This window comes from Pochonia chlamydosporia, chromosome 1 (assembly GCF_001653235.2).
Source record: "Pochonia chlamydosporia 170 chromosome 1, whole genome shotgun sequence".
NCBI classification, from domain to species: domain Eukaryota; kingdom Fungi; phylum Ascomycota; class Sordariomycetes; order Hypocreales; family Clavicipitaceae; genus Pochonia; species Pochonia chlamydosporia.
The window spans coordinates 3,013,541-3,039,791 of record NC_035790.1 but is presented as its reverse complement, the minus strand read 5'-3'; the positions used below and the strand labels follow the sequence as shown (position 1 = coordinate 3,039,791).

The window sequence follows — 26,251 nt, the reverse complement described above, 5'->3', positions numbered from 1 at the left end:
GCGCCACTAACATTGAAACAGTGGGAACTGGACACCATACCATCCACCATACACCAGACATTGAGCTGGTCCGGCGCTTCAAAGGCACTCAAGTCCGGTGCTTGGCATTTGATCTGAGCCTCTGGCTTGGCTTGGCGCGGCACAACGGCACTAGACAGTGACATGGACCACACTGAACCGGACCAGACCAGACCAAGACCAGACCAATTTGGACTTCGCCGCACGCATCCAGCAATCCTATTCCCATTCCCATTCCGCATCTGATCCCATTTCCTAACTGCCACCAGAGCAGAGTGACTTCGCCTTTGGTCAAGTACCTTGCAATTTGTATGCTATTTGCAGAAACAAGTTCAACAAACAAAAAAATCACAACGGTCAGCTCAACGGCCCAAGTATCCGACTTCGCATCTCTCTTGTCTCACCGTACAGTGGCCAAGATGCACCGGTTGCTTCTTGGTGTCTCGCCACGATAATTGTCGTACTTGCCTCGCTGTGACCCCCGAATGGACCAGACGCAGAAGACGCTTTCCCTTTTGAACCAAAGCGCCAGATACAAAATTTGCCTGGTTCATGTCTTGCAAAAAATAAAAACCCGGCGGAACCATGACTTCCTCTTCCCGCAGCCGTTCTCGACCGCCTCGCCGCGACCTCGTTACTCGAATTCACACCGACGCTCTGGAGACGCCCACTACTCTCTTTGGAGCTATCGACATATCTAATAGCCGAGTACACGACGACTCGAGCTCCTCTGAGTCTGACTTTCAACGAACCAAACCAACGGCAGCGCCTTCTCGCCATGCACGCTCCATAAGTAATCCATTTCCATCGCTTCTCGGCACTCCCAAGAAGAGACAAGGCTCGACGGGCCACCTGCAGCCTGATTTTGAGGATCGGGGAGTTGGTGATGGCGCCATGTCCGGGCCAAGCGTTAATAAGCACAAGCGTGCAGGGCCGGGTGGCAGTAAGGACTTTGCTACGGGCAATTGTATGACTTGCTCGTCATTGATGAGATGGCCGAAAGAGTTGAAAGTTTTCAAGTGCACTATTTGTACTACCATTAATGATTTGGTGGTTCCGGGGAGTGAGGCTACGAAGTCCGGGTTTCTCGGGAGGCGACGTGATGGAAGTGTTCATGCGCGGTGTGAGAGTCTGACTGGTATGCGTTAGCTCTTAACTCTTATATGGCTATTATAGAATCTCACTAATATCTTCTCTGCAGCTCAACCGATTTCGCTCCAACATTGTCGTCGACTCGTGAGACAGTGTATTCACTCGTACGTTTCCAGGAAGTTGGCCCCGAGACCCAGCCCTGATGCTTCAATATGGCCGTCACATAATGCATCCCAAAGCAGCTCGGTAGCACAGGATGCTTATAGGAACCCTCATGATGCCTGCAATGGACATGTGGCGAGCCCATTGTATGCAAGGGAGCACGATGGCTACACTGCAAAATACGTCTTTGAAGAGCAACCTACTTTGCGCCCGAGTCACCTGCGACCAAACACCGCCGTTAGGTCATATTCGTCTTCATATCCAGAACGGCCGCCCCCACCAGTGAGGCCAACAAATCCAAATAATCTAACGGCACACCGCAGAGGCCCTTCTTTGGGTGACCAATGCGAACCAAAGAGGATATTCAAACCTCTCGAAGAGTACATTGCGAAAGTTTTCAACTCCTTCGAATCTTTAAATTCATCATTTTCGACACAGGATCGCGGTAGAGACGACCAACAGATTGAACAAATACGGCGGAAACCGGTACCATCTCGAGGAAGGTCTGACTCTCAGTCCGGAACTACTCACTCGCGAGTAGAGGAGTCACTGCCGGGCAATGCCATGAATGAGATTGACCCGAAGATACTTTTGATTGGCGATGTTGCGGAGAATGGTTTGTGGTGGACGGGCGGACGTATACCGCATGGAACCCCGAAACATCACACTACCCGGCGACCCGAGAGCCCTCCCCGGAAATCGCCTTCTAGTGTGAAAAGTCCGAATTTAAACTGGGACGAAATTGATGCGTGGTATGCCATGACCGTCAATGCTGCAGCGGACTGGTTTGCTGTGTATGAAGACATTAGCAGGGAATTCGCCATTCAGCCCAAAACACAAAGAGAACTTCAAGCACTGGAGCACGAACTGCTTCAAGGGCAAGAGCATACCCAGCGAATGCTACTGAAGGCTACGGAGTCGTTGCTTAAGAGACCTGGCCGGCCCTTGACTAGTGCTGCGGACCTTCGCTTTCTCCTCATCATCATGGAGAATCCTTTATTGCATTCTAGTATGAAGCCCTTTCGTGGCATTTTACAGCCGGATACTGTAGTTTCGGGGCCATCTTCAGTAACTCCACCCAGGGGAAAGGTACTTCCAAGCTCTGGGCTCTTGTCTGGCCAGCATTCAGGTATCATCAAGCGAGTCATTGGGCTGTTATCAACCACGTCAGCAGAATGCCACACCCACCTCATCGCATGGTTCTCAAAATTTGAGAATTCACGTTTCATTCGAACTAAAGATTTGGTGTCTGGGTTTTTGAGCTACCGCTTGCTCCGACAAATCGACAAGAAGCAACCAACTGAAGTCGATATTACGGCTGGTTTGATACCGGAGATGCGGGCTGACCGGTCCGGCGTCGGCTTTTACTTGCACGACGAAATTAGATCTGGGGGAGCCTCGAAAAAGAACGGACCAGCACAGAAAATAGCATACACTGAAGACTGGCAGATCAAAGCGGCATCCCGCGTGCTTGCACTTTTATTCGCGGCCAACAACACTCCTGGATCAAAGCATGGCCATCCGGCGGGAGCAACGGCGTCAGGCGTAAATGTTGCCACTGGATCAACCCGCGATTACGGACACTCTGGTGGACAGCTTCTACCCACCACAGATTTTTATAACTCAATGATAGACTACGCTGATCTAGTCGGTGATTTTGAGTCTTGGGAATCCAAGCGATCCAAATTTTCTTTCTGTCAGTACCCATTTTTAATGAGCATTTGGGCCAAGACGCATATACTCGAGCATGATGCCCGGCGGCAGATGCAGATGAAGGCACGGGATGCCTTCCTCGACAGCATAATGACCAATCGAAATGTAAAGCAATATTTGTCTCTGACTGTTCGCAGAGACTGTCTCGTAGAAGACAGCCTTACTGCGGTGAGCGAAGTCATTGGAAGCGGAAGTGAGGATATCAAGAAGGGTCTCAGAATTACTTTCAGCGGCGAAGAGGGTATAGATGGTGGCGGGCTGCGGAAGGAATGGTTCTTGCTTCTCATCCGGGAAGTCTTTAATCCCGATCATGGTAAGTGGACTGATGGAACTCATAACACCTGGGACCTGAGCTAATCGGAACTTGCTAGGGATGTTTCTTTACGATGAAGATTCACAGTACTGTTACTTCAACCCCGCGACCTTTGAAACCTCGGATCAATTCTTCTTGGTCGGTGTTGTGATGGGATTGGCTATTTACAATTCCACCATATTGGATGTCGCCCTACCGCCGTTTGCATTCCGAAAGCTGCTGGCAGCTGCTCCAGCACACGGCTTGGGGATGTCCTCTCGGCCACGCCCATCAATGCAGTATACTCTAGACGATTTGGCAGAGTACAGGCCCAGAGTAGCTCGTGGATTGCGCCAGCTTCTGGACTTCGAGGGCGATGTTGAAAACACCTTTTGCCTGGATTTCGTGATCGACACAGAGAAATATGGCACAAAAGTTCAAGTACCGCTTTGCCCTGGTGGCGAACGAAAAGCTGTTACGAACAGCAACCGAAGGGAGTATGTTGACCTCTACGTTCGATATGTGTTGGATACGGCGGTTACACGCCAATTCGAACCGTTCAAAAGAGGTTTCTACACGGTATGTGGAGGGAATGCCTTTTCTCTATTTCGACCTGAAGAAATCGAGCTCCTTATCAGAGGCTCAGATGAAGCTCTTGACATTGCTTCGTTGAGGGCTGTGGCCGAATATGATAACTGGGGAAACCGCCAACCCGAAGGGAGCAGCCCGGTAGTCTCATGGTTTTGGGAAACATTTCAAGAGGCAGCACCGGCCAATCAACGTAAGCTTCTTTCATTCATAACGGGAAGTGATCGCATCCCAGCAACAGGAGCAGCCATGCTTCCAATAAAGATTTCGTGTCTTGGTGAAGACGTTGGGCGGTTTCCGATTGCAAGAACATGCTTCAACATGATATCACTGTGGCAGTATGGATCGAAGCAAAAACTAGAAGCCATGTTGTGGAGAGCTGTGTTTGAAAGTGAAGGATTTGGCCTGAAGTAGGTTTTACATATGTACATTGGCATTGGCCGGGTGTTTATAGGATTTTTGAGCCTTTTTGATGCATGAAATCATTATTCATCCAGGGGTAGCAAAGGAAGGGGCCTTGGGCATAAACGGGCAGACTATAAAGCACATACTTGTCGTCTGGTGGCGGCAACAAGTGGGGGCATTGACAACTCCCATTGAAGAAATAGTCAAATAAAGATACAGGTTATATTTCCAGTTCCAGTAATACAAAGCCTTCTAGCATGGCAATATTATACATGTCCCATCACTCTAATGCACCCCGATCTAAGCCTCCTCCTGCTCAGCCATACCACCTGCTGCCCGCGCTCTCTTCAACATATCCTCTTCCTTCTTCTTCTCTGCCCTCAGAGCCCGTACTCTCTCTCTATCCAGCACCGCCTGCTTATTCATCGCCTCTAGGCTCTGGATCTCTGCGATTTCCGTATTCGTAGGCTGCAACACCTTTGCTCTGGTCTCGGCGAGAAAGTACTCCAGGATATCGGAGGAGTGCTTGTTCTTCATGTCAATTGTGACAATCTTTTCGTCGGCGCTCGGAGGTTGCGCCTTGGAGAGGTTGGTTCGCGAGGATGCTGGCTGTGAGGTTTCTGCGGTGGATGCAGTGGCGGATGTGCGCATGTAGATTGTCATTACTGGTGGGAGGGCGTTGCTGTCGTGGCGGTTGAGGATCATGGGGATGGAAGGGTTGTGGTATTTTAGGCGGGGGAGGTATTGGCGCCAGAATTTTCTGTCGTTTTGTTAGTTATTGTAAAGGAGGATGTAATGCTTTCGGTGGAGGGAATGGAGTTTGTCGTGTGGTAGGATGCGTAGTTGGGATAAGGACGAACCTGGCTCCCATGTGGCCGTCGGACATTCTGGTCGCAAAGTCCATGTGTATCCTCGTTACTTCGGGGGAAAGAATTGCGGCCCCAGGTCCGCATCGGAGGTTAATCAACTGTTGCTGTTAGATTTCATATCGTGATGCGAGAAACGGTGGTATTTACCCTCTAGAGAAGCAAGTTAGCCAATTGGTGAGGATTTTGAGTCATTAGAGTAAGCGTACCTTTCTGAGGAGATTGAATCTCTCTCCTAATGAGCGCATTTTGGAATATGCTGCCTCGCTGCAAGCTTGTGATGGGTTGTATTGGAGGTTTGAATTGGGTGTTTGGAATTTCTGGCACCCCTGCGGAAAGCGGACCGGCTTTCATCCGTGACGATTGGCGGCGGGTCCCAGTGACGGCACGCGACAGGACCCTTGGCTTGGATGGGGAACTTTTTTTTAATGGTCGGGAGCTTAGCTTTGAAATTTTGGAGGTGACAAGCACAATGCATCGTGTTTCAACGGCGCGGTTGCTCAGCAGGGCGCTGCGGATAGGGGAACAGACGGCAATTGGTGTTCCTGTGTTTTTGTGTCCTGCTATTAGCCGCACAGGCTTGCCTGTAATTTCGCCGTTGCGAGCTCGACGATTCAACACTACGGATGTTTCTGCGAAGCCGGTGGAAGATGCGCCTGTGCAGGTTGATCAACCTGTGAGACGGCTGCCGGTTACGTGTAGTGGCTGTGGAGCGTTTGCGCAGACCACCGATCCGCGGGAGTTGGGATACTTTGATTCACAGAGTAAGCGGGTGCGGAATTGGCTGCATCCGAGGAAGAGTGACGGTCGGTCGGATGGCGTGGAGGATAAGATTGTGGGTGATGTGCTGAAGGGTCTTGATGGGGAGAGGTTGGAGGCGTTGGGGTTGAGCGTGGAGAGTATGATTGGGGATGAGAATGCCAAGGTCATGGAGAGTGAGTTTGGATACGATGCTCTCCTTATTTTGAGGAACAGCTGGAGCTAACATTTCTAGGACTTGCTACGGAAAAGCCGCCCATTTGCGACAGATGCCATGATTTGATACACCACAGTACGGCTGCAGACACGGCCAAGCTCATGATGCACCATCCGACGGTGGAATCGCTCCGAGAAACGATTGAAGAATCACCATACAAATACAACCATATTTATCACGTCATTGACGCTGCTGACTTTCCAATGTCGCTCGTCCCGCGGCTGAATGTTCTGCTGGGTGATATTCCCTTGCGCTCGAGGAACCGACGTTCGCGATCGAGCAAATTCCAGAATGACCGCAAGATTGAGATGAGCTTTATCATCACACGAGGCGATTTGCTTGGCCCTACGAAGGAGATTGTGGATTCTATGATGCCTTATCTTCGGGAGGTTCTGAGAGATGCGCTTGGCAGAGTGGGTGGGCGCGTACGACTGGGTAATTTGAAGTGTGTCAGCGCCAAGAGAGGGTGGTGGACGAAGGATGTCAAGGAGGATATTTGGAAGAGAGGAGGGGCTGGGTGGATGGTGGGCAAGGTCAACGTTGGGAAGAGCCAGCTGTTTGAAGCTGTGTATCCCAAGGGTAGACTGAGCGAGGGCAAGAAACCGGACAAGTCGGTGGCTACGGAGCCTCGAGACAACGACGCCCAGGAGAATACTTGGCAGGATTTAGATGTCGGCGAATTGCTCCCCCCTCCACAGCCTGTTCAAAATTACCCTGCCATGCCGGTCGTCTCCTCGCTTCCAGGCACGACAGCGTCACCAATTCGTGTTCCCTTTGGCAACGGCAAAGGCGAGCTCATTGATCTTCCCGGCCTCGCGAGAAGCGATCTCGAGCTTTTCGTCCAGGAATCACACCGCCAGTCTCTCATCATGAAGAAACGCATCGTCCCTGAACAAGTCTCCGTCAAGTATGGCAAGTCGCTCCTCCTCGGCGGTGGCCTTATCCGCATCACACCTCGCACGCCCAACGTCATTTTCCTCATGTACAACTTCACCCCTATCGAGGAACATCTCACCTTGACGGAAAAGGCAATCGCCTTTCAGGACCAGAGCCGTCAGTCCATCGGCGTCGAGAACATCACTGTCCCTGGTGCGGGGGAGAAGATGAAGCACGCGGGCACGTTCAAGCTCTGCCACGATGTCACCAAGAAGCGTGCTGGGCCGCTGACGCGCAAGAATGCAGTGGGACTGCAGGTTGACCGACTGCCATTTCGAGTTATATCAGTGGACATATTGATCGAGGGCGTGGGATATGTGGAGATTGTTGCGCAGGTCAGGGCCAGGGACTTTGAGAGATGGGAACGCATGCAGGCGGATCTTGATGCGGCGGAGAATGTGGAAGAGACGAATGCTGAGGTTTCTGATATGTCGGAGGTGACTGGCGATCCGTTTGAGGACATGATGAGGAACAGGAGGGACGAGCTGGGTGATAGTGCACGGGTGAAGGTGCGGCCGCAATTGCCAGTGCCGGATTGGCCTGCTGTGGATGTGTTTACGCCGGAGGGGAGGTTTGTTGGGTCGAGGAAGCCGATTCACGGGTGGTTGAATAATAAGCCTCGGGTTTTGGCGCAGCATAAGAAGAGTCGGCCGAGAAGGAGTATGAGGGGGGACAAGAAGAGGGCTAAGCTGGAGAGACGGGCTGACTAGCCTCGTGTATTTTGGGGTTTGTGTATATTATTGTAATACTACTCGACTCAGATTGTGTGTGCTCGTGACGGGCTTGGTAGTGTGTTTTGTGTAAGTGGTCCGGTTAAGCTGGGATGATGCTTTGAAAGTCGAGTGCGAGATTGTTGTGGTTGTGTGAATCTTACTTGGCTGTTAATTTGGTATGGCTGAATATTTTACTTGCAGATATCTAGATCTATATGGGTTGATTTCGGTATCCGCCACGGTTCGTTCCATGAGACAAGAATGGGAAGGAAACTACTAGTTCGTGACACTAAGTTGACGCCATTATATAAAACAAGAGACTTATATTTGTGAGAAGAATGGTTGATACCTTACCAATATGCACAATGCTTTTGCCATGGTCTAGTCGACGCACAATTGTTGAGAATGTAATCATTCTGGCAAGTTGTACTTTGCTCACAGATACTTCAACCAGCAAGACGTTGAACGTCACAGACACTAACGCAATCGGGTTGCAAGTGGCGTCAACTCCAGATGTCTGGTGCGCAGCTAACGGAACGCGGCAGCAGACATCTGTGGTGGGGCGGATCATCCCATCCCACTTGCAACATGGCAAACATTTCGTCACCATACATGTCAGTCAGCCAGCTCCCTCACTTTTCAATCTCAAGATTTATCTGTCGCGCATCGCACACAGCTGCAACGCACACGTTGAGCACAGCAAACCGTCGAGAGCAGAGGAACCTTACAGCTCAACACGTAGACTCCCCCGCAGTGCGTCACACGCGACAACTCGAAACCCAACTCAACCACAGCCATGGCAGAGCAACGACAACGCGCCGCACCGGCACCAGCAGCATCACAGACACAAACAGAGTCTTCGCAAAGCGGCTCCAGAACAGAAAGCCCAAGGATACTCCGTCTACGAGGGGGTCATAATGCCACTGGCCGGTCTGTTCAGTGGGCAGAGGACGTCGTAGACAATGAGGGCCTCGGGAGGAAGAGCTCCAAAGGTAAGCAAGCAAACCGTGGATATCTTGCGCTTTCTACATCTCTGCGCTTATCGCGCCTTTCTCTTTATTTTACTTCACAGTGGCAAGCTGAGCTGACCTTGTCCAGTGTGTTGCATATACCACAAGCCCAAAGGGGTCGACGAATCCAGCGACGAATCATCCTCGTCATCATCCGACTCCGACACTGACTCGGAACCAGAGAGCAGACGTGGAGATGGCAAAAAAGCCCCTGCGTGTGGACATTCACATCATGGACGTGGTAGACGGGGCGATAAGGGTCGGAAGCAGAAGAGACCGCCGAGTCCTAACGCGTACGAGAAGGTGCCGAAGACAAAGCCAAAGGACGGGCCAGGAGGTAAGGCACAATGACGAGGGGATGACGCTACGCACTTTGGCGTTTACTGCTCATGAGCGTTTTTATTTTTGTTTGTTTCTCGATTAGGGGTCTGGTGTGGACGTCACCGACTACATTGCGAGGGGTCAGACCTCTGGCGGGTGAATCATGGACGTTGGTGTAAATCCATGCTATCTGGTGGTCTGTATTCCGCCAGGGGGATATCGATATCGAATGGCGCCGAACATATCATCTCACCAACAAATGGAGCAAATCGATAGAACAGCCCGCAAGGCAACGATTTGACAGGCTGAAAACTCGATTGGCTTCTCATCCACCATTAGGACGTTTGGAATGACAACTCGATATGCATACCGCCAACATCAGACACTAACTTGCTGGGTCGCTGTTGTGTGGTTCAAGTCGAGTAACTTTGGGCATGCGTCGGCCGCGTTAATATCAGGGGTACTCAGCTATTGCCAGCCCCATGTCTTGGGACAATCCAAAATCAAAGTCATGTGAGCATTGCTTCATGCATGCTTAATTGGACAACCCGAAAGGGGGCGCAAGAGCATGGAAACTCCAGGCCAACTGTGTCCCTTGGGAAAAGGAATATTTTTCAGGGTCCTCAAGCCCCTAATCTGCTCTGCTACTTGGCAACAGACAGTGAAATCTGGGACTCGACATGGGCAGATGGGAGGGCCTAGTAGGGCGCACCCATCATTCACCTCCACTGCACAGATACAATAGCTTCAAGGTTTAAATACATTAGCTTCGCCGAGTCCAGCTCTCTTCTGTCATCCCGAGTATGCACGCCAAGGAATTTGGCTTCAAACAACCAATATGTGCGGCTCTTGCAAGGTGTGGCGTCACGGGGATCAAGGTTCATCCTCCTGCCTCTCCTCGTGAAAGAGTTACATTCGTAACGGCGTAAGTTTGCTTCCTTTTTTTTTCTCTTTTTTGTTTTGCCATCTCGACGTAATGTTGTGACGTATCTTGCGAGTCAAAATGTACCTGCGTGTAGACTGTTACCCCAACCTCAACGGATGTTTGACATCGTGGGATTTGGCATGTCCAGCCAGATGCTTAGGGTAGTGCGGTGATGGCTGTTATTATCATGTCGAGTCTGGTGTTTTTTGCTTTTTCCAGTCTACTCTTTCCGGTGACGCCCACTCTCCAAACTGCGCTTTCACTATTATCAATCAGACAGAGACACTTGACGTTGAATTCTCACTGGCCCATTTAGTTCCCCCCCACTAGACGGTGCAGGTCGAGACTCTCTGCGGTCTTGGGGTGAGCTGAATGTAAGCGTAATGATGCGCAAGTCGTCTGCTTATTGCCAGCACCTGAGACCAGACCGGGGATTTATTTATGAAGGCTCTGATACCACCTCGTCAGCAACCGGACCGTTTGACAAAACCTAGCGCCCGACGTCACCTGTGGATTCTGCCACGGCTAGTGCATTCCGCGCACCACGTCTCGACAACGGCTGGACGCTACTCGAGGCTACGACCACGACCACGACCAAGGCAAGGACCAGGACCAAGATCAAAGACAAGAAATCTCCTCCGGCCTCCATTGACAGTTCAACCGACAACCCACCTCCCCCATGGGCCGGGATTCGGTTCTTTGGGCAACTGCCTCACATCCCCACGCTTCAATGGATGCGGCACGCTATCAGAGTTGGAGCGGCAGCAACAGCAGCGGCAGGAGCGCCGACGGCTGGCAGGCGCAATCGGAACAGCAGTCGCAGCCGCACCAGCGGCCAATGCTCGATGATGCAGGTGTTGCAGGCGCACACGTGTTGCCCTCCTCATCCGCACCTTCCGTCCCAACCTCGATGACAACGCCTGTGACAAGTCCTGGAGTCCACTTTGATGGGCACATGCACGGGAGACATGAACAATTTGTGCCCGCAGCTACCAATGTACCTGGAAGTAGAGCGCGGTCATCCACTTCGACTGGCACATCGTATGCAAAGCGACAACAGGTGCCGAATGCTTGTGCGGCCTGTCGGAAGCGGAAATCCAAGGTGAGATCTCTTTTATTCACTCTATTTCCTTCTTTTTTCTTCAATCAAAAAGAAAAAAAGAGCAGCATGAAACATTAATGGTTGTGACATTCGTCTCGAGCATTATTGGGTGGCTTCCACTTTTTGCTTCCGTTCATCCATTCATTCTACTTACATCCTCAGTGTGACGCAGTCCGCCCAACATGCAAAGCATGCCACCTGAGAAAAACCACCTGCGAATACCTTAGCGAACCAGGTGAAACGTCTGTCGGCTCATTGAAACGGAAATACACCCAACTTGTTGAGCACAGGTCTGCTGTAGACGAAATCTACGGCGTCCTGTCAAAATGTTCCGACATCGATGCCCAGGCTATTTTCCACAACATCCGCCGAGGAGTTGATCCAAGCATCATATTGCGACAGTCCAGGGAAGCCAATCTCCGAACTCAGGTCAACTTGGTCCCTCAAACAACCATGAGATATGACTTTCCCTTTCTCAAGGAAATGCCCGCAGAACTGTTGCAGCCTGACAATCCTTATTTACATTCCCTGCTGTACGAGTCAACTTTTCACAGTAATTCGTCTCTCGACCAGGCTGTAAAATCTCCTACGATATCGAGGTTGACGAAACCTCAAAGTCCTTATTTGAAACCATACCATGCCGCCAAAGTCGCTGAGCCACTTCTTGACAAGATCAGACCTTCGGACTGGACCGCGGTGACGAAGGATAATTCATTACTGAGGAAGCTTCTCGACGCGTACTTTCTCATGGAGTACCAGTGGTTACCTGTCTTTCACAAAGATTTGTTTCTGGAGGACATGGCTAGCGGTGGGACTGACTTCTGCTCGAAGATGTTGGTGAACGCTCTTTTGGCCAGGGCTTGTGTAAGTGCATTTCTGGCACCCGGAGAGGGAACCATCTCCCCTCCTCATGCATGAGATCCCGCTCGCTCAAATTGCTAATCGTTGTGCTTTCTTCCCTTCTACGGCTACAGCAATCACTCGAAGAAGTACATGGTCGAGCTGAATTTTGGAACCCAGACAGCCTATATTATCGTTTTCTCGCGGAAGCCAAGAGATTTTGGGAGCTAGAAGCAGCTAGTGGGGACGTTGGACTTACAACCATACAAGCCGCGGTCTTGCTGGACATGAGCTACCGCGTAAACTGCTTAGACAAGGTTGGGAAATCGTATTTGGTGCAGGCAGTACGACTTGCCGAGTCTATGCAGTTGTTCAAAGCTTCTTCGCCTGACATGAGCCAAAGAATGCGTGTTGCCAGGGAGTTCACAGCTCGGACCCTGTACTCTTATCAAACGTGTGTTATTCTGACAACCTGCTGGGTTCTCTCACAAGCTTAGCTAATTCTGACATCCTCCTACAGAGTGCAGGCTTATTACTACTTGAAGGCTCCGTTTATGGAGAGCGAATTGGAAACACCACTGCCGGATCCGCTGGAAGATAAATCTTGGTACGGGGAAGTGTGGATAACTTACCCCTTGGATCGATTTCCTATCCCTACGCATTTTGGGATTTTGCACCAGGCAAAACTTACCTTCCACCTCATACTTACCGACCTTGCACGACGCTTGTTCAGTCGAGCTGGGCACATTGCGAAACTGACTGTTAGCGAGGCGCAAGAATACCAGGCCGCGTTGGAGTCGTGGTATAACAGCTTGCATGAAACGTTGACTCCAGCAAATATAGTCTATCCAACGCAGCTGAAGCTTCAGTGAGTAGTTCCACTCTCCGACCAACCATCCCCTTGCAAGTTTTTATCTCTATCACGCCTGTTCCAGACGTCATGGCCTATACTTCGCGCTAACATCTACCACAGCATAGAGTACTACAAAACCGTCTGGCTCCTGTGGGAGACGTTTGTCGATCTAGACACCGCCGACACCCCGGAACTGGCCCAAGATTTGCAAACCCGTTACCTTGAAACATCGAAAATCCGTTTCGAAACCCTCATGCGCCTTTACTTTCTCCGCCACAGCTTCTCCAGCACCGACCAGTACCTCGTCATCCTCCTTCTAACTCTAGCTTGTTCAGCGTTGGACAGGCTTGAAAGCTGCTCCGAAAGCAAGCAGCAAGATTCTCTGATCTCAACGGCACTACTCTGCGCCAAGGGCCTGTTCGACCAGTCCAAAGTCTGTTATGTCGCCGAAGTAGTGCTCCATGTTGTCCGTGACAAGATGACTCCTCGGGTTCGCGCTCTCTTAGCCCCCTACTTGCGGAGCGAAAGTGACTTTGACTCGCGGAAAGGAATGGCTAGTGAGATTACGAGATCAGAGTTACCCATCCCCATTCTCAATATGGGCACGGACTCAAAGCTGATGAAGTTGGAGAATTTGGTAAAGGCATATTCGGAAATGACGCTTGATACGTCGTCGGTTTGATAGAGTGTTTACGCATTACGGTTGCATGCTTTGTAGGGTGGAATATTGTGGCGTTTGGTTATAGAATTTTGTACCATTAGTATTTGTGTATTGGTGGGGTCTGAGAGGTGCATGACAAATGTAGACGGTGTATTGAGTAGTATTTAGGATGGTAACATGAATGACAACTGAGGTTGAGCATTTACAAATTGATTAGGTTCTATCTGAAATCATGGTCTGCTTCTGTATCCATCTCGTGCTGTTGATGTGGTTTAGCATCCTGGCTCAACATCTGGCTTTGCATTCCCCTTTGTCTTTTCTCTTTTCAGACGACGCGAGACCATTGCCCGCCAGTTTTTGATTCATATGGCAGTGAAGTGTGGATTCAAAGAGTATTTCTCGTACGATTACTCTATGTGTCTTGGTTAGCTATGGATGTTGATGTCTAGTGAGTCTGGATGTGCCAAGTTTGCAGCAACCCAAGCTGTGATGTAAAATCTATAATAGAAGTCTCAGATATGTGAAATTATGACTGGACTGCTTCCTGTGCGTGTCAGTGGTATATAGTCCCAATGTAATAGGTATGCTGGTCCATAAACAATGCGCCAGCCCATGATACAACTCCAACGTAGTGGATAGAAGAAGAAATTGCTCCAACTATATAAAACAGGTATGCTCTTCATTAACAGTACGCCGGCCCATGATACAACCCCAATAAAGAGCACGGAGAAAACACCCACTCCAATCTACAAAACAATGATCCCGCTAAACTCCCATTCCAAACACAGAACACTCGACCCCCTATCCTCACGCCTTCTTGCTCTCAACGACAAAATACTTGCCAGCCCTCCTCCCCGCCGTCCCCAAAACATCCCACTTCTCGCTCCCCTCATCGACAATTCGTTCCCGCACCCTCTTGGCACGCTTATAATGCCCCGTGTGCTCCTCCGCATCCAAGACGCCCTGCAAGTCCGCCAGCGATATTGTGTTCTCGCGCCTAGCTTCCTCCGTTTCGTCTCGAATCGCACGGAGGGGCTCCACGCCAGTCGTGTCGACCCGCTGGACGGCCCGCACAAAGTGCAGTTGGTCCTGGAGCGTGGATATCATGGTGCTTTCCTCGGAGGGGGTTTGCGGGAGGGGAAGCGCGGCCAGGCGCAGCAGGTGGTGGAGCTGGGAGCTTGTTATCCTGTCCGTCGGAGAGGCGGACGACTGAGCTGCCGGTGAGGGTTTGCGGAGAGATCTCACGGACCAGGTTGGCCTGGAGAGGATATCGGCAGGTGAGGGCTTCGCGGATGTTGATATGGAGTGTTGGCTGAGGCGTGGGGTGCGCCGCAGGAGGGAGCGGCAGCTGCTGCAGAGGAGCATTGTGTATTTTGGGGGAGAGCGATGGCGGGGCAGGTGATGCGGTGGATTGTGAGGGAGGAGGTGCTTTTGTTGAAGATGCCTATATCGTCTTGGGGGTTTGGCCGTTTTGGAGGAAACTCCGGCTTTGGTTTTCGTCGTTGATGGCTTGAGTCGAGGCAGGTTCCGGCTGCTCCATGGGCTTTCGTCCCACTTTTTGGCAACTTTGGGCAGGAAAGGTACTTGGGTTGACGGGAGCTGCACTATGGTCGCTCTTGTATCCTGATTCTTCGGCAGCTCCGCCAATCTGCAGCTGAGACTGGGTCCGCGTCATAGCTCCTCCGTCTCTTGGCCTCAACGACGTGTCCAACTATTCTTCAACATTCAGCCATCGAAAGCCGTCGCTGCAACATCTTTGTGTGCCAATAAATTGCAAATTACTACAGCTTGCCGCCCAAAAGATATAGTTTGACACCATGGGACCAAGCGGTCATGGTCTGTTGAAGCAGGTTCGATTCCCTCCCACCAGCAGCCGAGAAACGCAACTAATCATTCCGTCCGATCATATAGGCAGAGAACACACTGTCCAGTACCGGCAGTTTCTGGAACCGTCTTACCGGCAGTGAAGAGACGTACCGCTCCGCGGCTGAAGGTTTTATCCAGGCGGCCGAGCGGTTTCTGCAGGAAGGGTTATGTATGGACCCCGTCTTGCAAGAGCAGCCATCACATGCGCCGATCCAGCTTTTTCGGCATCACTGCTAATGGCTGTCTAGACATCGAAGCCGGAAATGCGTTTAAGAAAGGTGCGGATACCTTTCGGAATCATGTGGAAGATTCCTCGCACTCCACCGGCCCCAATTACCAGAGAGCGCACGAAGCCTTTATGCAAGCCTACAAAGGCGGCCAATCCAGCGAAGTGAACGGAAATGTCGTCCTTGACCGTGCTAAGGAATGCGCAACGACCATGGGAGAGGTATTCAAGGAGAGAAAGGACTTTTCGAGGTTGACCAAGGCTTACTCAGCACTTGGAGATCTGTATCGTGAACAACTGAACGACGTGACTGAGGCTGAGAAATGGTACCTCAACGCCTTCAACGTGTATTTTAAACCGAATCATAAGGAACCTGAGAAGCCTTTTGTAGACAGTCGAAGGTACGAATTATCCCTCACCATTCTTGACTAATATTGTCTTGCTGATGATGCGTTTTCAGTATTGCCAGCGGGTACCTTATTCGGATTGCCGAGATGTTAGTCGATCATGGCGTGGAGCTTTCCGCAAAGCAGGTTGGGAAAATGGAAACAGGTAACTACTTCAAGCGAGCTGCCTCGGCCTACCAAATGGCAGCGACGATTATTGAGCCCGAACGCGCGGGGTTGGTTATAGCGAAGCCCCGTTTGTTCAATTCCGGACTTTGCTCTCTTGCCATTGGAGATGCAGCGGAGCTTGGACCTGAGCGTTTTCTATCTTCTTCAGTATTCAATACGACGCTTTTCAACACGGGGCCGCTGGCAACGCTTCTGAGAGATCTGGCTGCGGCGATTAGGCAGGACATCCCCGACTTAGAGCGGTTTGCGGCGTGCGTGGAATCTTCTGCGAAAGTGACGAGTCTGGACCATCGGCAAAGAAATATACTTTCCGCAGCGAGGAGGGTGACCTGGGGCGATCAACTTACCGAGGCTGAGCTACAACAGGAAAGAGAGCGGCGGTCCTCGTCTCAACAGTATGGCCAGTCTCAGCAATATGGCCAATCTCAGCAATATGGCCAATCTCAGCAATACGGCCAGCCTCAGCAACATGGCCAGCCTCAGCAATATGGCCAGCCTCAGCAATATGGCCAGTCTCTACAAGATCAAAGAAACCAGCAAACGCAGCATCACCAGCAGAGGCACATACCGGATGAGCAGGAGGAGGATAATGAGTTTGTCTAAGGAACCACAATAATCAGGCCAAGGAAATGGGAATTGGAGGAATCTCATAGCCGTTACGCATCACATGGGGAGTGAATCATGGTGATGGAAGAAGGGACTGAGGTAAACAAGTGACTTTGTGTTCTCCAGCTCTATAGCTACAGAGGCGGATCATGCTCGAACTGCAGCAGCTTAAACAATACTTACAGACCGTCCTTGAATCCGGGTGTATAGTGTCAGATGAATACGGACACCTGTCCAAGCCATTCTACAAACCTAGCTCCGTCAAGTCTCCTGGTACAATTGCAGCCCAACACGTGATGAAGATGATGCCAGCTAAGACGGAATGACAGCGTGCGGTAATGGACTATGGATGATTGTCTAGATGTCAGGATGCTGCTGTGAGATGGAGCATGTTGGGTCAGCCCTAAATAGCAACCAGCGCCAACCATAGAGCACGACGAACCCGCCTCTCGCAAGGAAGCACAGAGTGTCTAATTGAATGATGCCTCATTGTCTCGATGGTTTGGATGTTATGGCTTTTAACAGAGATTTACATTTCAAGTAGCCTATTAAGATGTAATCATGTGAATGGTGACTAGTCATATCACTCAATCGACCCAACTACTGCACGACACATCGTGCGAGACCAGATAAGGATATTAACGACGTTCTCTCTGTCCTTGCGGATTCTTCCAATTCTGTCCCATCCTCAACCCAGTTCACCGACGGGGGCACAGAGTTCTTTTTTTGAGCTTCTTCGACTTTGGTTTTCAACGATTCAAACGCCAGGGTTCTGGTCCCGGCGGCTGAGTTGAGGTAGGATACTGAGTCACCATCAACGCACCAAGTGAGGTGCCATTGGAAGCTCGACTTTCGCAGCTGGACAAAAAGACTCGTGAATGGCCCTTGATGTAAACTTTCAAATGTAGAAGTGAGTAGTTTGTCATCCAAGAGTGGCATCTCAACGAGTACCCTTGGCACGCCAGTCCTTCCAATCCCGGACAGATAAGATAAGTTTTCCACAACGGTTTGGATCACAGGTATCGACAAATGTTGGCGCTCACACAATAGCAAGGCGGCGCCACGGCGAATTGTGGTGTCTGGGTCGCGCAGTTGTTTTCCGAGAAATTGAAGAATGGTTTCTGGTAGCTCACGGCGACAGAGCGGCCCATGCAACAGCAAACTTCGAGCCGACCCCTTCACATCTTCTCCCGACTTTGATCCCTGTAGCACCCTTATCATAGTCTCCATGTTTTCGTTAGAGATCCAGTTTCCCTCTATTGCACGCCCAATGTTGCTCCGAATCGTTGCATCTGCGGTATCCAGGAGCTTCTGAAATAATGTTGAAATGACGGACTGAACTAGTGGTGGCCGATCGAGGAACGATTCTGCCGCCACAGCCCTGATTTCTCTGTCTGGGCTATCCAGTAATTTCACTAGAGTATGTTGCAAGAATTCTGGACAACGTCTATCATTTCGGTATCCAGCAGCATTGACTAGATGCTTTAACTTGTCAGTTGTAGCAGATTCCTCGCAGAATTTGGCAACTGCATCGGCAACCGATGTCGGCAAAGTAGCCTGATGCAGCACCGCATCCATAGCCTTCTGCCAGATATTTGTGTCTGATGAGTTGAAATGCTTAAGTAATGCAATAAGAAGCCCCTCGGTATAAACCACCGGACCCGTCGTGGGTTCGGATAACACCAGCAACGCCCTTGCTCTTTCTTTGACGTTGTCGCCTTCTACAATTCTTGTCAGCGCTGCCAAGAGATCTACTGAGAAATTGTCAAATCCAAGCAAACTTCGGAGCACAGCCAATCTGGTTTTGCCGTCTGAATTCTCCAGCAGCTTGATGACGGCCCGGCTGACGGGTTCTGGTAATTTGACATTGGCTCTACGGGTGACGAGCGTCCACCAAGCAATCCGTTTTGGCCCATCTCTAGACTTTGCAACTTGTTTGAGCATAGCCTTTGGAAATCCCAAACATGAATTTCGTTTTATAGCAGCCGATAGCCTCACTTTTGCCTTCTTGTCACGTCGGTCAGCATGAACCGTTATGGCTTCCGCGGCCACGCCAACAATCGCGTCCGGAATATCCACGAACTTGCGTAGTGCACTCAGAGAAGGAATCCAAGCCCTCGAATTCGGACCCTCGAGTTTCTGTGACAGATCTTGGATTAGAGGCAGCGGTAGCGCTGTCTGCTCGGACAAAATCTCAGCTGCTTCGTCTCTAGCCGTTGCACTTGAATCTTCCAACTGTTTTGCCAGAATTTGAACAATATCCTCTGGCAAATTCGTCTTTAATTTCAGTTTCTTGGTAGCGGATATTCTGATCTTGGGGTTTGAATCTTCCAACTCTTTAGCAATGATTTGGAGGGCACCCATCGTCCATTCTTGCCCAGACTTTTGAGATTTGAAGGTCACACTCCCACCTTCTTTACCTGCGTGTTCATCTTTCTTTGTAAAAATTTGAATAAGATATTCGAGTAGTCTCGGCGACTTCCGTGGCGTTTCAGCAGCTGGTGGTGTGGCATTGTCATTTGGGTCTTTTGAGTGTTCAGCTACGGCTTGGGCGACGTTATCTGGCAATACTCCTCTGTACCGTTTTAGAGCTTTTGACGCTGCAGTCCTAACCTCTTCGTTCGTGTCTTTTAACTTGGTGTAGAACTCGTTAAGAACAAAAGGTGGTAGGGAGTATTCTCTTTCCAGCGTTTCGATAGCTAATGACCTGATGCTACTGTCTGGGTTATGTAGTTGCCTTGCGATAGCTTCAATGATGGCATCCGATTCCAAACCACGAAGGGCATTGGCGGCCGAGTTCCTCATCTTCAGATCCGGGTTCACTAGGCTTTTTGACACAGCATCGGTGATTTCTTTGGGGAGTGATACTTGTCTGTCTAGTATCGTAGTCGATATAGAGTCGGTCCCCAGTCGGTCGACTGTGAGTCTCAGGAGCTCATAAGTCGGCTGGACCCGGGAAGAGTAGATTGCATCGCAAGCAGACCGGCACAATTGTCTGTCCGTGTTATCCTTGGCCAGTGCCATTAGTAGGCTAACGACCTCCAACGGGATACTTCGTCTTTGCCCCATCGTCTTGACAATTATGGCCTTGCTTTCTGGCGGGGCTTCCCGAAATGCAGACAATACAACAGAGCAGGGGAACTCTGATTCGGCAGCCAACCAGGACTTTCCCAGGACCCTACATTCGTACAAAAGCCACTCTTTCAAATGGTTTTCTAGTGCCATTCGCATCTTATGGAACGACTCGTGGTTCGTCTGTGAGGGATGGACCTCATTGAGGCAATGCATAACTAGACGCTGATGACCAGGACCAAAAAGGTCACGCGGCTCTTTCTCAACCAGCTTGAAAAAGAGGCAGAGCTGCTCTTTGCCGGGACCGTCTTGAAGCAATCCCGCGACAAAGCGCCACATGATATCGTATCGGGCGTTATATTTTTCTTTGCGCAGAAAGTGGGCGGCTGTGATATTTTCTAGTGTTGGGTGGTCTAACTCTGTATTTGACTTCCAATGCTCCACAAAGTATTGCGCCGCGAAGAACTCCTGGAAGGTTGGATGCAAGAAATGGTAAGTCTGGCCATGGCGTGTGTATGCGCTGGAGGATCGCAGAAAAGAAAGACTAGCTGCGTTGAGCGGAGACTGGCCGGCAGGCGTGAAGATGGGTTGCCAGTAATCTCGGCCAAACTCATAAATGTTGTCGCAAAGTCCTTTGAAGGCAAGGTGTTGCAGGGCTCTGAGAGGCCGATTTAACCAGATTTTGCCAACTTTGGGACCTTCGCGTTGCGCAATTTCCTTCGTAATCAGCTCTGGCTCCGATTCCTTGTCATCCCAGCCCCGAATCCCTAGCTTTGGAATGTCTTTGCACCACAGTGCCCATTCTACACCTTTGTAGAGCTCAGTCATTGTTGTTACTCCTGTAGAGATGTCGTTCATCTCTTTGCTAGCCGCGCTCTTTTCTGTAAAGCTGAAGCAAATAGCATCAAGTTTAATAGGGATGCGAGCCAGTCCTTGTATTATCGGATGGCTATCGGTAAATTGCTGAATTTCCTCGGCCATGTCTTTCCCAATAACTTTGATGTATTCTTTCACTTGGTCGGCATAGAACCCCACGGTTTCGACCTCTCGATGAAGATTATAAAGTCTCGCCTGGCTGATGGCATAAGGACGACTTGTGATGATGACCCGAGGCTGATTCAGTAATTTCGTGATCAACGGCGAAGTTGCGCCTGTAGGCACCTCATCGAGACCATCGAGGATAAAGAGCGTCCTAGTGCTTTTCTTTTCGATCTCTCTGCCCAACGTTTCGGAGCGCAGATCAGCCTCGTTGTCTTCGACAAAATGTCTGCGAATGATGAGACTCCCGATAGAGGTATCTTTTTCTTCCTGGAGCTCACGCAATGGGAACCAAATAACGCGGTCGATTTTCTCCGTCCACATATTGTTGTGAATGAACTCATAAATCATTTTCTTGCAGAGAGTACTTTTACCCATGCCGGCCTGACCTCGAATCAGCACCCGCATAATATCTGGCTGGTCTTTCGCTATATTTCAAGTCAGTAAAGGGCGAGGCTAGATCTAAAACATTGTGCTAGAAAATATGGCGGACAATTCCTCGAGTTTGGAGGCGACTTATCATGGAACCAGAATGACTTATGAATGAGATTAATTGAGAACAGTGCATGTGTGGCACATACCTCTATCTGGAGAAGCATTTTCACTCAAGACATCGCCTCTGTTGGGACGGCAATGTTCAAAAAGATCCGACAAGTGGAGAGTTGTTGTTGCGGTTTCTTGGACCTTTAAATGGCTCAAAAGAGTAAATGAAGATGTCGTGTCGGTACTGCTCTTACCGTCGGGTTTCACCTTCATATCAAAATCTGGCAGGACAGCTAGATTAATATAGCACTGGTCCATAGGCAGGATACCACCGTCGAGGCGTTCGATGGTGAGGCAACCAGTGACCGGTTCAGAGTATTTGTTTCGAATCTCTTGGTCGATGCAAAACAACTTCGCCTCAGTACAATTTTCCAGCCCTCTTTCAAAGAGCTCGCGGTTATATGATTCGAACTGAGACAATTTGGAATATTTTATCTCAGTGCCGTACTTGCGGGATTCTCGCCTACCAAGCAATTGAAACCAACCTGACCGGTTCCTTCTTTGCGAACATGGAAATCTAGTCGAATCAACGACTGACTGCACCCATTTTTGGACCCGACGGTGCTTTGTTGTGTTGGCTTGTTGGACCAAAAAGCGGCTCAAAGCCTGGATAATTGCATCATTTGGAGACTGGTCATGTCTGACCTGCTCCAGTTGTGCGCAGACACCACACAGGAACTCTTTGTCGTTCCGGCAAGGGAGGCCAGAACTTTGTAACAGTAACTCAAGGTGTTTGGGAGCGTTGCTTCTGATCAGCATATTTGTGTAGCGGAGAGCGATATACCACATGGCCGGTTTCCTTCGCCGCACACCATCCTGGCTCGCACTTCCCAGCGTTTTAACGAGATCAGTTATTGAATCGACTAGGTCAGTTACGTTTTTCAACACCCTAAGACCTGCGACGGGATTCGGCATAGCGCTAGCTACCTTGGCAGCACTGAGGGTAACGTTGAAAAAATTCTTCCCTAGTTTTTCCCACGGACTCACATCGCTGGGAATACCAATCAGCGATTGGTATGCATATCGGGCGACTTGAGAGAGATGCAAGTCGTTATGGCGGCGAATTCGGTCCAGTGATTGAAGCAAGGGTTGGACCACTCTCTCGTCGCTGATTCCGCTGCGCTTGACGTCGTTCAGTGTATCCAATACTGTGGCTAGACTGCATATCAAACGGTAAATTTCTGGGTCGTTGACAGTGCTTACCGCATCGCCGAGCCGCTCCGCGAAGCAGAGCAATGTGCTGCCAAGGGCATGCTTGAGTTCCTCCCGAACCCGGGGACACAGTAGGAGGGCATGGAACGTATCCAAGACGCCGTCATCAAGGAGTTGTGAGCCATCCTGTAATTTTTTAAGCAGACCTGGACACACCGTGAATGTGGCGAATGGAATCAAGGGGAGGATGTCACGGACAGCCCCAACGCTTTCATAGACATATACCTTGATCAAAGAGTTACATAGGTCTATGAGAGTGCGGACCTCGCGATCCTTCCACGAATTAGGCATCTTCTTCTCATGAGCAACGGTCGATTTCGTATCGACACAATTTTTCGATTTCGGACTCGGGCCCGACTCAGGGGTCGGTTCTGAATCGAGGATGGAGTCGGGGTCTGAGTTATATGCATTGATTCCTAGGTCTTTCAAGCGCTGAACAAGCTCGTCCACCGATTTTGGAAATGGAGGCGCCATTCTGAAATGAAAAAGAGAACACAGTCACAGGCTTGATGATTCCCTCATTTTTACAAGAAAGGAAAGAATACTCATTCACTCCATACAAGCCAACACAGCGTACAAGATGTGTCAACGTCTCAACAGTCTGCAGGCCACGAACGGGGAGCCAGGGCAACCACAGTTCTGCAGCGGGGACAAACCTACATATTGCCAAGTATTCGTTAACACACTGTAGTTGCAAGGCTTTGAACTGGACGGTATGCGATACCTTTTGTTTGCCAAAGCCATTTCGACTCCCACTGTACGAGAAAGCTGAAAACCGTTGGACGTATCCTTGGCTGAGGTGCCAATAGTATCCTGGGAGTAGCCGCTGGTGTGGTAGCACATAACCCTTGCTGCCCAAGGGAGTATCCCAGCCCAGTTCCACCTGCATTGGCCTCAGCGTTGTGATGGACGAGCGTCGGTATCAATAGACAAACCAACATCAAGGTATCCCTGTTGATTTATATACTATCATAATTGACCAAGGAAGAAAAGAGGACTGAATCCGTATAGGATAATGCCGTGCCATGTTGTATGCTAAGTGTATCTAGCTTTCGTTGTTAATGGACACGGAGTACACTGAGATGAAGTTGGACTTTGCGTTCGGTGACCACCCTTGTGCTGATGCAGAGGATATTGTGCAACAAGAAATTTGTCTGGGGTGCCACCGCTTCGGAGTCGTCCCGCACGAGCCGCCCCAAATTTTCCTAAAGTAAGGCTGCTCTTACTGTGCATTAGCCGACGATTACGCCGCCATACACGGGGTATCACCAGCGTGAAGCGGTAGTTCTCCCCTGGGTCTGTCCAACTCAAAGCTGTCCTATGCCGTCGGACGAGGGGAAGACGCCTTTGCGGTCCGGGGCATTCGTACGCCACAGACGAGACTTTTTTTACTCCAAATTGTTGAAATTGCGAGAACGACGGATATTTTTCAACATGCTGCCGAGTACTCCGTGCAGCCTTGTACGCCCCCTGCAGAGAGTTGCACATGCTCAGCATGGCGGTGGTTGGCCCAGGATGTCTCCGAGGGTAATGCTGACACTTTCCGAAAACAAATTGACATGCTTCTCTGCAGGCAATAAAAAACATGCCCTGTGTCGTTTGTGCTCGTCTCACGATACGGCCACTGCCGCTTTGCCCTCTGCGTGGAGCATCTTCTTTGGGCTTACGTGACCCTGTTGCATTTTGTATCGAAAGTGATCCGGGAGTGCTCTGAGGAGTGATTGTTGCCTACGCAAACGCAGCCCTATCTTTTAGTTGATGACTAATACAAAGAGAGTCAATATGTGTAGTATTTGTATCACAGACGAGGCTTGATAGTGCTTTAGTTGATGGTTCTCCGAAGGTTGGTCTGAGTGCTTAAGTAGGGATGTCTGAAGTTGAAATCGAGGTGCACTAGTACATCGTCCCCACATCGACCTCTAGTTCAGAGCTACAGCGGGTTAGGGTCAAAGTTTCCAAACATGTACCCAGTGCCAGGTGTCGCATATCGCCCGGGGTGCTAAGATCAACCGGAATTCGTTAGAGTATACTTGCACCTTCGCAAATACTTCCCAACACAGCCTGTGCTCCGGAGGTGCTTCAAGATATCACTAACAATTTCAACGTCACCCCATCGCAACCCATCCACCACTCCCTCAACTTTGATCCTCCCCCGTCCTCGCGTGGCCAATAACCACAACAACACGATGACGGAAAACGCAGGAGCAACATCCAGCTCAAATGATGCTGCTGACGCCGCCGCTCAGCGTGCATCGGAGCAAGCTCGTCTCCGTCGAGAGCGTCGAGAAGCCAAGATCAAAGCCGGCGGCGCAGCACGACTAAACAAGATCAACGGCATGGGCGGCCGCATCGTAGGAGGTACAAAATCCTGAGCTCCCCATCATCGCAGACTCTTTTTTCCCTTTCGCATCACTCAATCCCAATCTGTACACTAGCTAACCGTGCAGTAACAGACAACGACCAAGCCACACCCGCCGCAGCAGACACAGCTTCACCAGCTCAAGAAACCACATCGCCATCGAAACCCGCAACCCACGGCGACCCAGACGAAGTCGACATCTCCCAGCACTTTTACGAGCCCAAAACCACAACTCGCTCGGCGGCATCACCTTCCCCTGCCGCTGGCGCCGAGCCCACCATCTCGGAAGCCCAGCTCCGCCAAATGATGCTCGGCTTCGACCGCCCGTCCAACCCCAACACCCCCGGGTCCTCCACCCCAAGCGGCATGCCCAACATGGACGACGACCCCCTCATGAAGATGATGACCCAAATGATGGGCCAGGCCGGCGCCGGCGCAGGCCCCGGAGCATCCCCCTTCCCCGGATTCCCCGCGCAAACCCAACCCGCCGTCCAGTCCACCTACCACACCATCTGGCGGCTCGTCCACGCCCTCATCGCCCTCACCCTCGGCCTGTACCTCACCATGTTCACCACCTTCTCCGGCACCAAGATCCAGCGCGAGGCCGCCGCCCTAGCACACGTGCAGCACACGCCTGCCGACGACCAAAACGAAGAGCACAAACGGATGTTCTTCTGGATCTTCGCCACCTCCGAGGCCGTCCTGCTGACGACGAGGGTCTTCCTCGACAGGGGGAGGGCGCCGCCGCCGGGTATGCTCTGGACTGTTGTGGGGTATGTGCCTGAGCCGATTCGGGGCTATTTGAGCGTGGGGTTGAAGTATGGCCAGATTTTTAGCACCGTCAGGACAGATATATTGACGTGTATGTTTGTCTTGGGCGTGTGTTCGTGGCTGAGGACTTGAATTCGGGGTTGGTTATGAATGTGTGTGTTGGGATTGCTGGCTGGGCTGCATATGGCATGGGAGATTGGGACTTTGTAAATTTACGAGACTGGCGGCCTGTGAGGCGTGATAGGGGTGGCTTGACGGTAGGGAACTACCGGCCATTTACAGAATGAGCGTCTTTCCATGAGAGTCCGTAGATATCACCTTGTACTCTTCTACGAGTGCTGAAACTTGAGAATGAAAAGGGTGGCGACATGTTCAATTCGCTGCACTCACCTGACACTCTACCACTTTGCAGACTACCTCATAAATGGATGGTGCGTGATTCTTATAAACGTTGGGAATCATCGCGATCAACAGTAACTAATAGCTCATCACACTTGAGCAGTGGCATTT

At 50.6% G+C, this 26,251-nt stretch overlaps 9 protein-coding genes across 9 annotated transcripts; 6 read left to right on the top strand and 3 right to left on the bottom strand.

The window, feature by feature from the left end:
- Positions 1 to 603: 603 nt before the first annotated feature.
- Positions 604 to 4,279, top strand: VFPPC_00769 (ubiquitin-protein ligase (Hul4); the record flags this gene model as incomplete). Its single annotated transcript, XM_018280726.1, has 3 exons — positions 604 to 1,156; positions 1,220 to 3,298; positions 3,357 to 4,279. The coding sequence occupies 3 exons, from the start codon at positions 604 to 606 to the stop codon at positions 4,277 to 4,279; spliced, it is 3,555 nt and encodes a 1,184-aa protein (XP_018149014.1).
- Positions 4,280 to 4,570: 291 nt separating this feature from the next.
- Positions 4,571 to 5,384, bottom strand: VFPPC_15222 (50S ribosomal protein Mrp49; the record flags this gene model as incomplete). The annotated part of the gene is made up of 3 exons (XM_018292975.1): positions 4,571 to 5,030; positions 5,131 to 5,237; positions 5,346 to 5,384. The coding sequence occupies 3 exons, from the start codon at positions 5,382 to 5,384 to the stop codon at positions 4,571 to 4,573; spliced, it is 606 nt and encodes a 201-aa protein (XP_018149013.1).
- A 224-nt stretch (positions 5,385 to 5,608) lies between these two features.
- On the top strand, positions 5,609 to 7,758 carry VFPPC_00768 (protein phosphatase inhibitor; the record flags this gene model as incomplete). Its single annotated transcript, XM_018280725.1, has 2 exons — positions 5,609 to 6,071; positions 6,131 to 7,758. 2 exons carry the CDS (start codon positions 5,609 to 5,611, stop codon positions 7,756 to 7,758), a joined length of 2,091 nt encoding a protein of 696 aa, XP_018149012.1.
- A 799-nt stretch (positions 7,759 to 8,557) lies between these two features.
- VFPPC_15221 (protein phosphatase inhibitor domain-containing protein) lies at positions 8,558 to 9,122 on the top strand (the record flags this gene model as incomplete). The annotated part of the gene is made up of 2 exons (XM_018292974.1): positions 8,558 to 8,744; positions 8,860 to 9,122. 2 exons carry the CDS (start codon positions 8,558 to 8,560, stop codon positions 9,120 to 9,122), a joined length of 450 nt encoding a protein of 149 aa, XP_018149011.1.
- Positions 9,123 to 10,747: 1,625 nt separating this feature from the next.
- On the top strand, positions 10,748 to 13,494 carry VFPPC_00767 (C6 transcription factor; the record flags this gene model as incomplete). The annotated part of the gene is made up of 5 exons (XM_018280724.1): positions 10,748 to 11,119; positions 11,282 to 11,983; positions 12,094 to 12,413; positions 12,480 to 12,827; positions 12,933 to 13,494. 5 exons carry the CDS (start codon positions 10,748 to 10,750, stop codon positions 13,492 to 13,494), a joined length of 2,304 nt encoding a protein of 767 aa, XP_018149010.1.
- A 786-nt stretch (positions 13,495 to 14,280) lies between these two features.
- On the bottom strand, positions 14,281 to 14,838 carry VFPPC_12886 (hypothetical protein; the record flags this gene model as incomplete). The annotated part of the gene is made up of 1 exon (XM_018290663.1): positions 14,281 to 14,838. The coding sequence occupies one exon, from the start codon at positions 14,836 to 14,838 to the stop codon at positions 14,281 to 14,283; it is 558 nt and encodes a 185-aa protein (XP_018149009.1).
- A 452-nt stretch (positions 14,839 to 15,290) lies between these two features.
- VFPPC_00766 (soluble NSF attachment protein, SNAP domain-containing protein) lies at positions 15,291 to 16,743 on the top strand (the record flags this gene model as incomplete). Its single annotated transcript, XM_018280723.1, has 4 exons — positions 15,291 to 15,323; positions 15,385 to 15,508; positions 15,588 to 15,966; positions 16,026 to 16,743. 4 exons carry the CDS (start codon positions 15,291 to 15,293, stop codon positions 16,741 to 16,743), a joined length of 1,254 nt encoding a protein of 417 aa, XP_018149008.1.
- Positions 16,744 to 17,346: 603 nt separating this feature from the next.
- VFPPC_00765 (peptidase C14) lies at positions 17,347 to 23,085 on the bottom strand (the record flags this gene model as incomplete). The annotated part of the gene is made up of 2 exons (XM_018280722.1): positions 17,347 to 21,284; positions 21,438 to 23,085. The coding sequence occupies 2 exons, from the start codon at positions 23,083 to 23,085 to the stop codon at positions 17,347 to 17,349; spliced, it is 5,586 nt and encodes a 1,861-aa protein (XP_018149007.1).
- Positions 23,086 to 24,797: 1,712 nt separating this feature from the next.
- VFPPC_00764 (GET complex, subunit GET2) lies at positions 24,798 to 25,873 on the top strand (the record flags this gene model as incomplete). Its single annotated transcript, XM_022428189.1, has 2 exons — positions 24,798 to 24,969; positions 25,065 to 25,873. 2 exons carry the CDS (start codon positions 24,798 to 24,800, stop codon positions 25,871 to 25,873), a joined length of 981 nt encoding a protein of 326 aa, XP_022284693.1.
- Between the last annotated feature and the right edge of the window lie 378 nt (positions 25,874 to 26,251).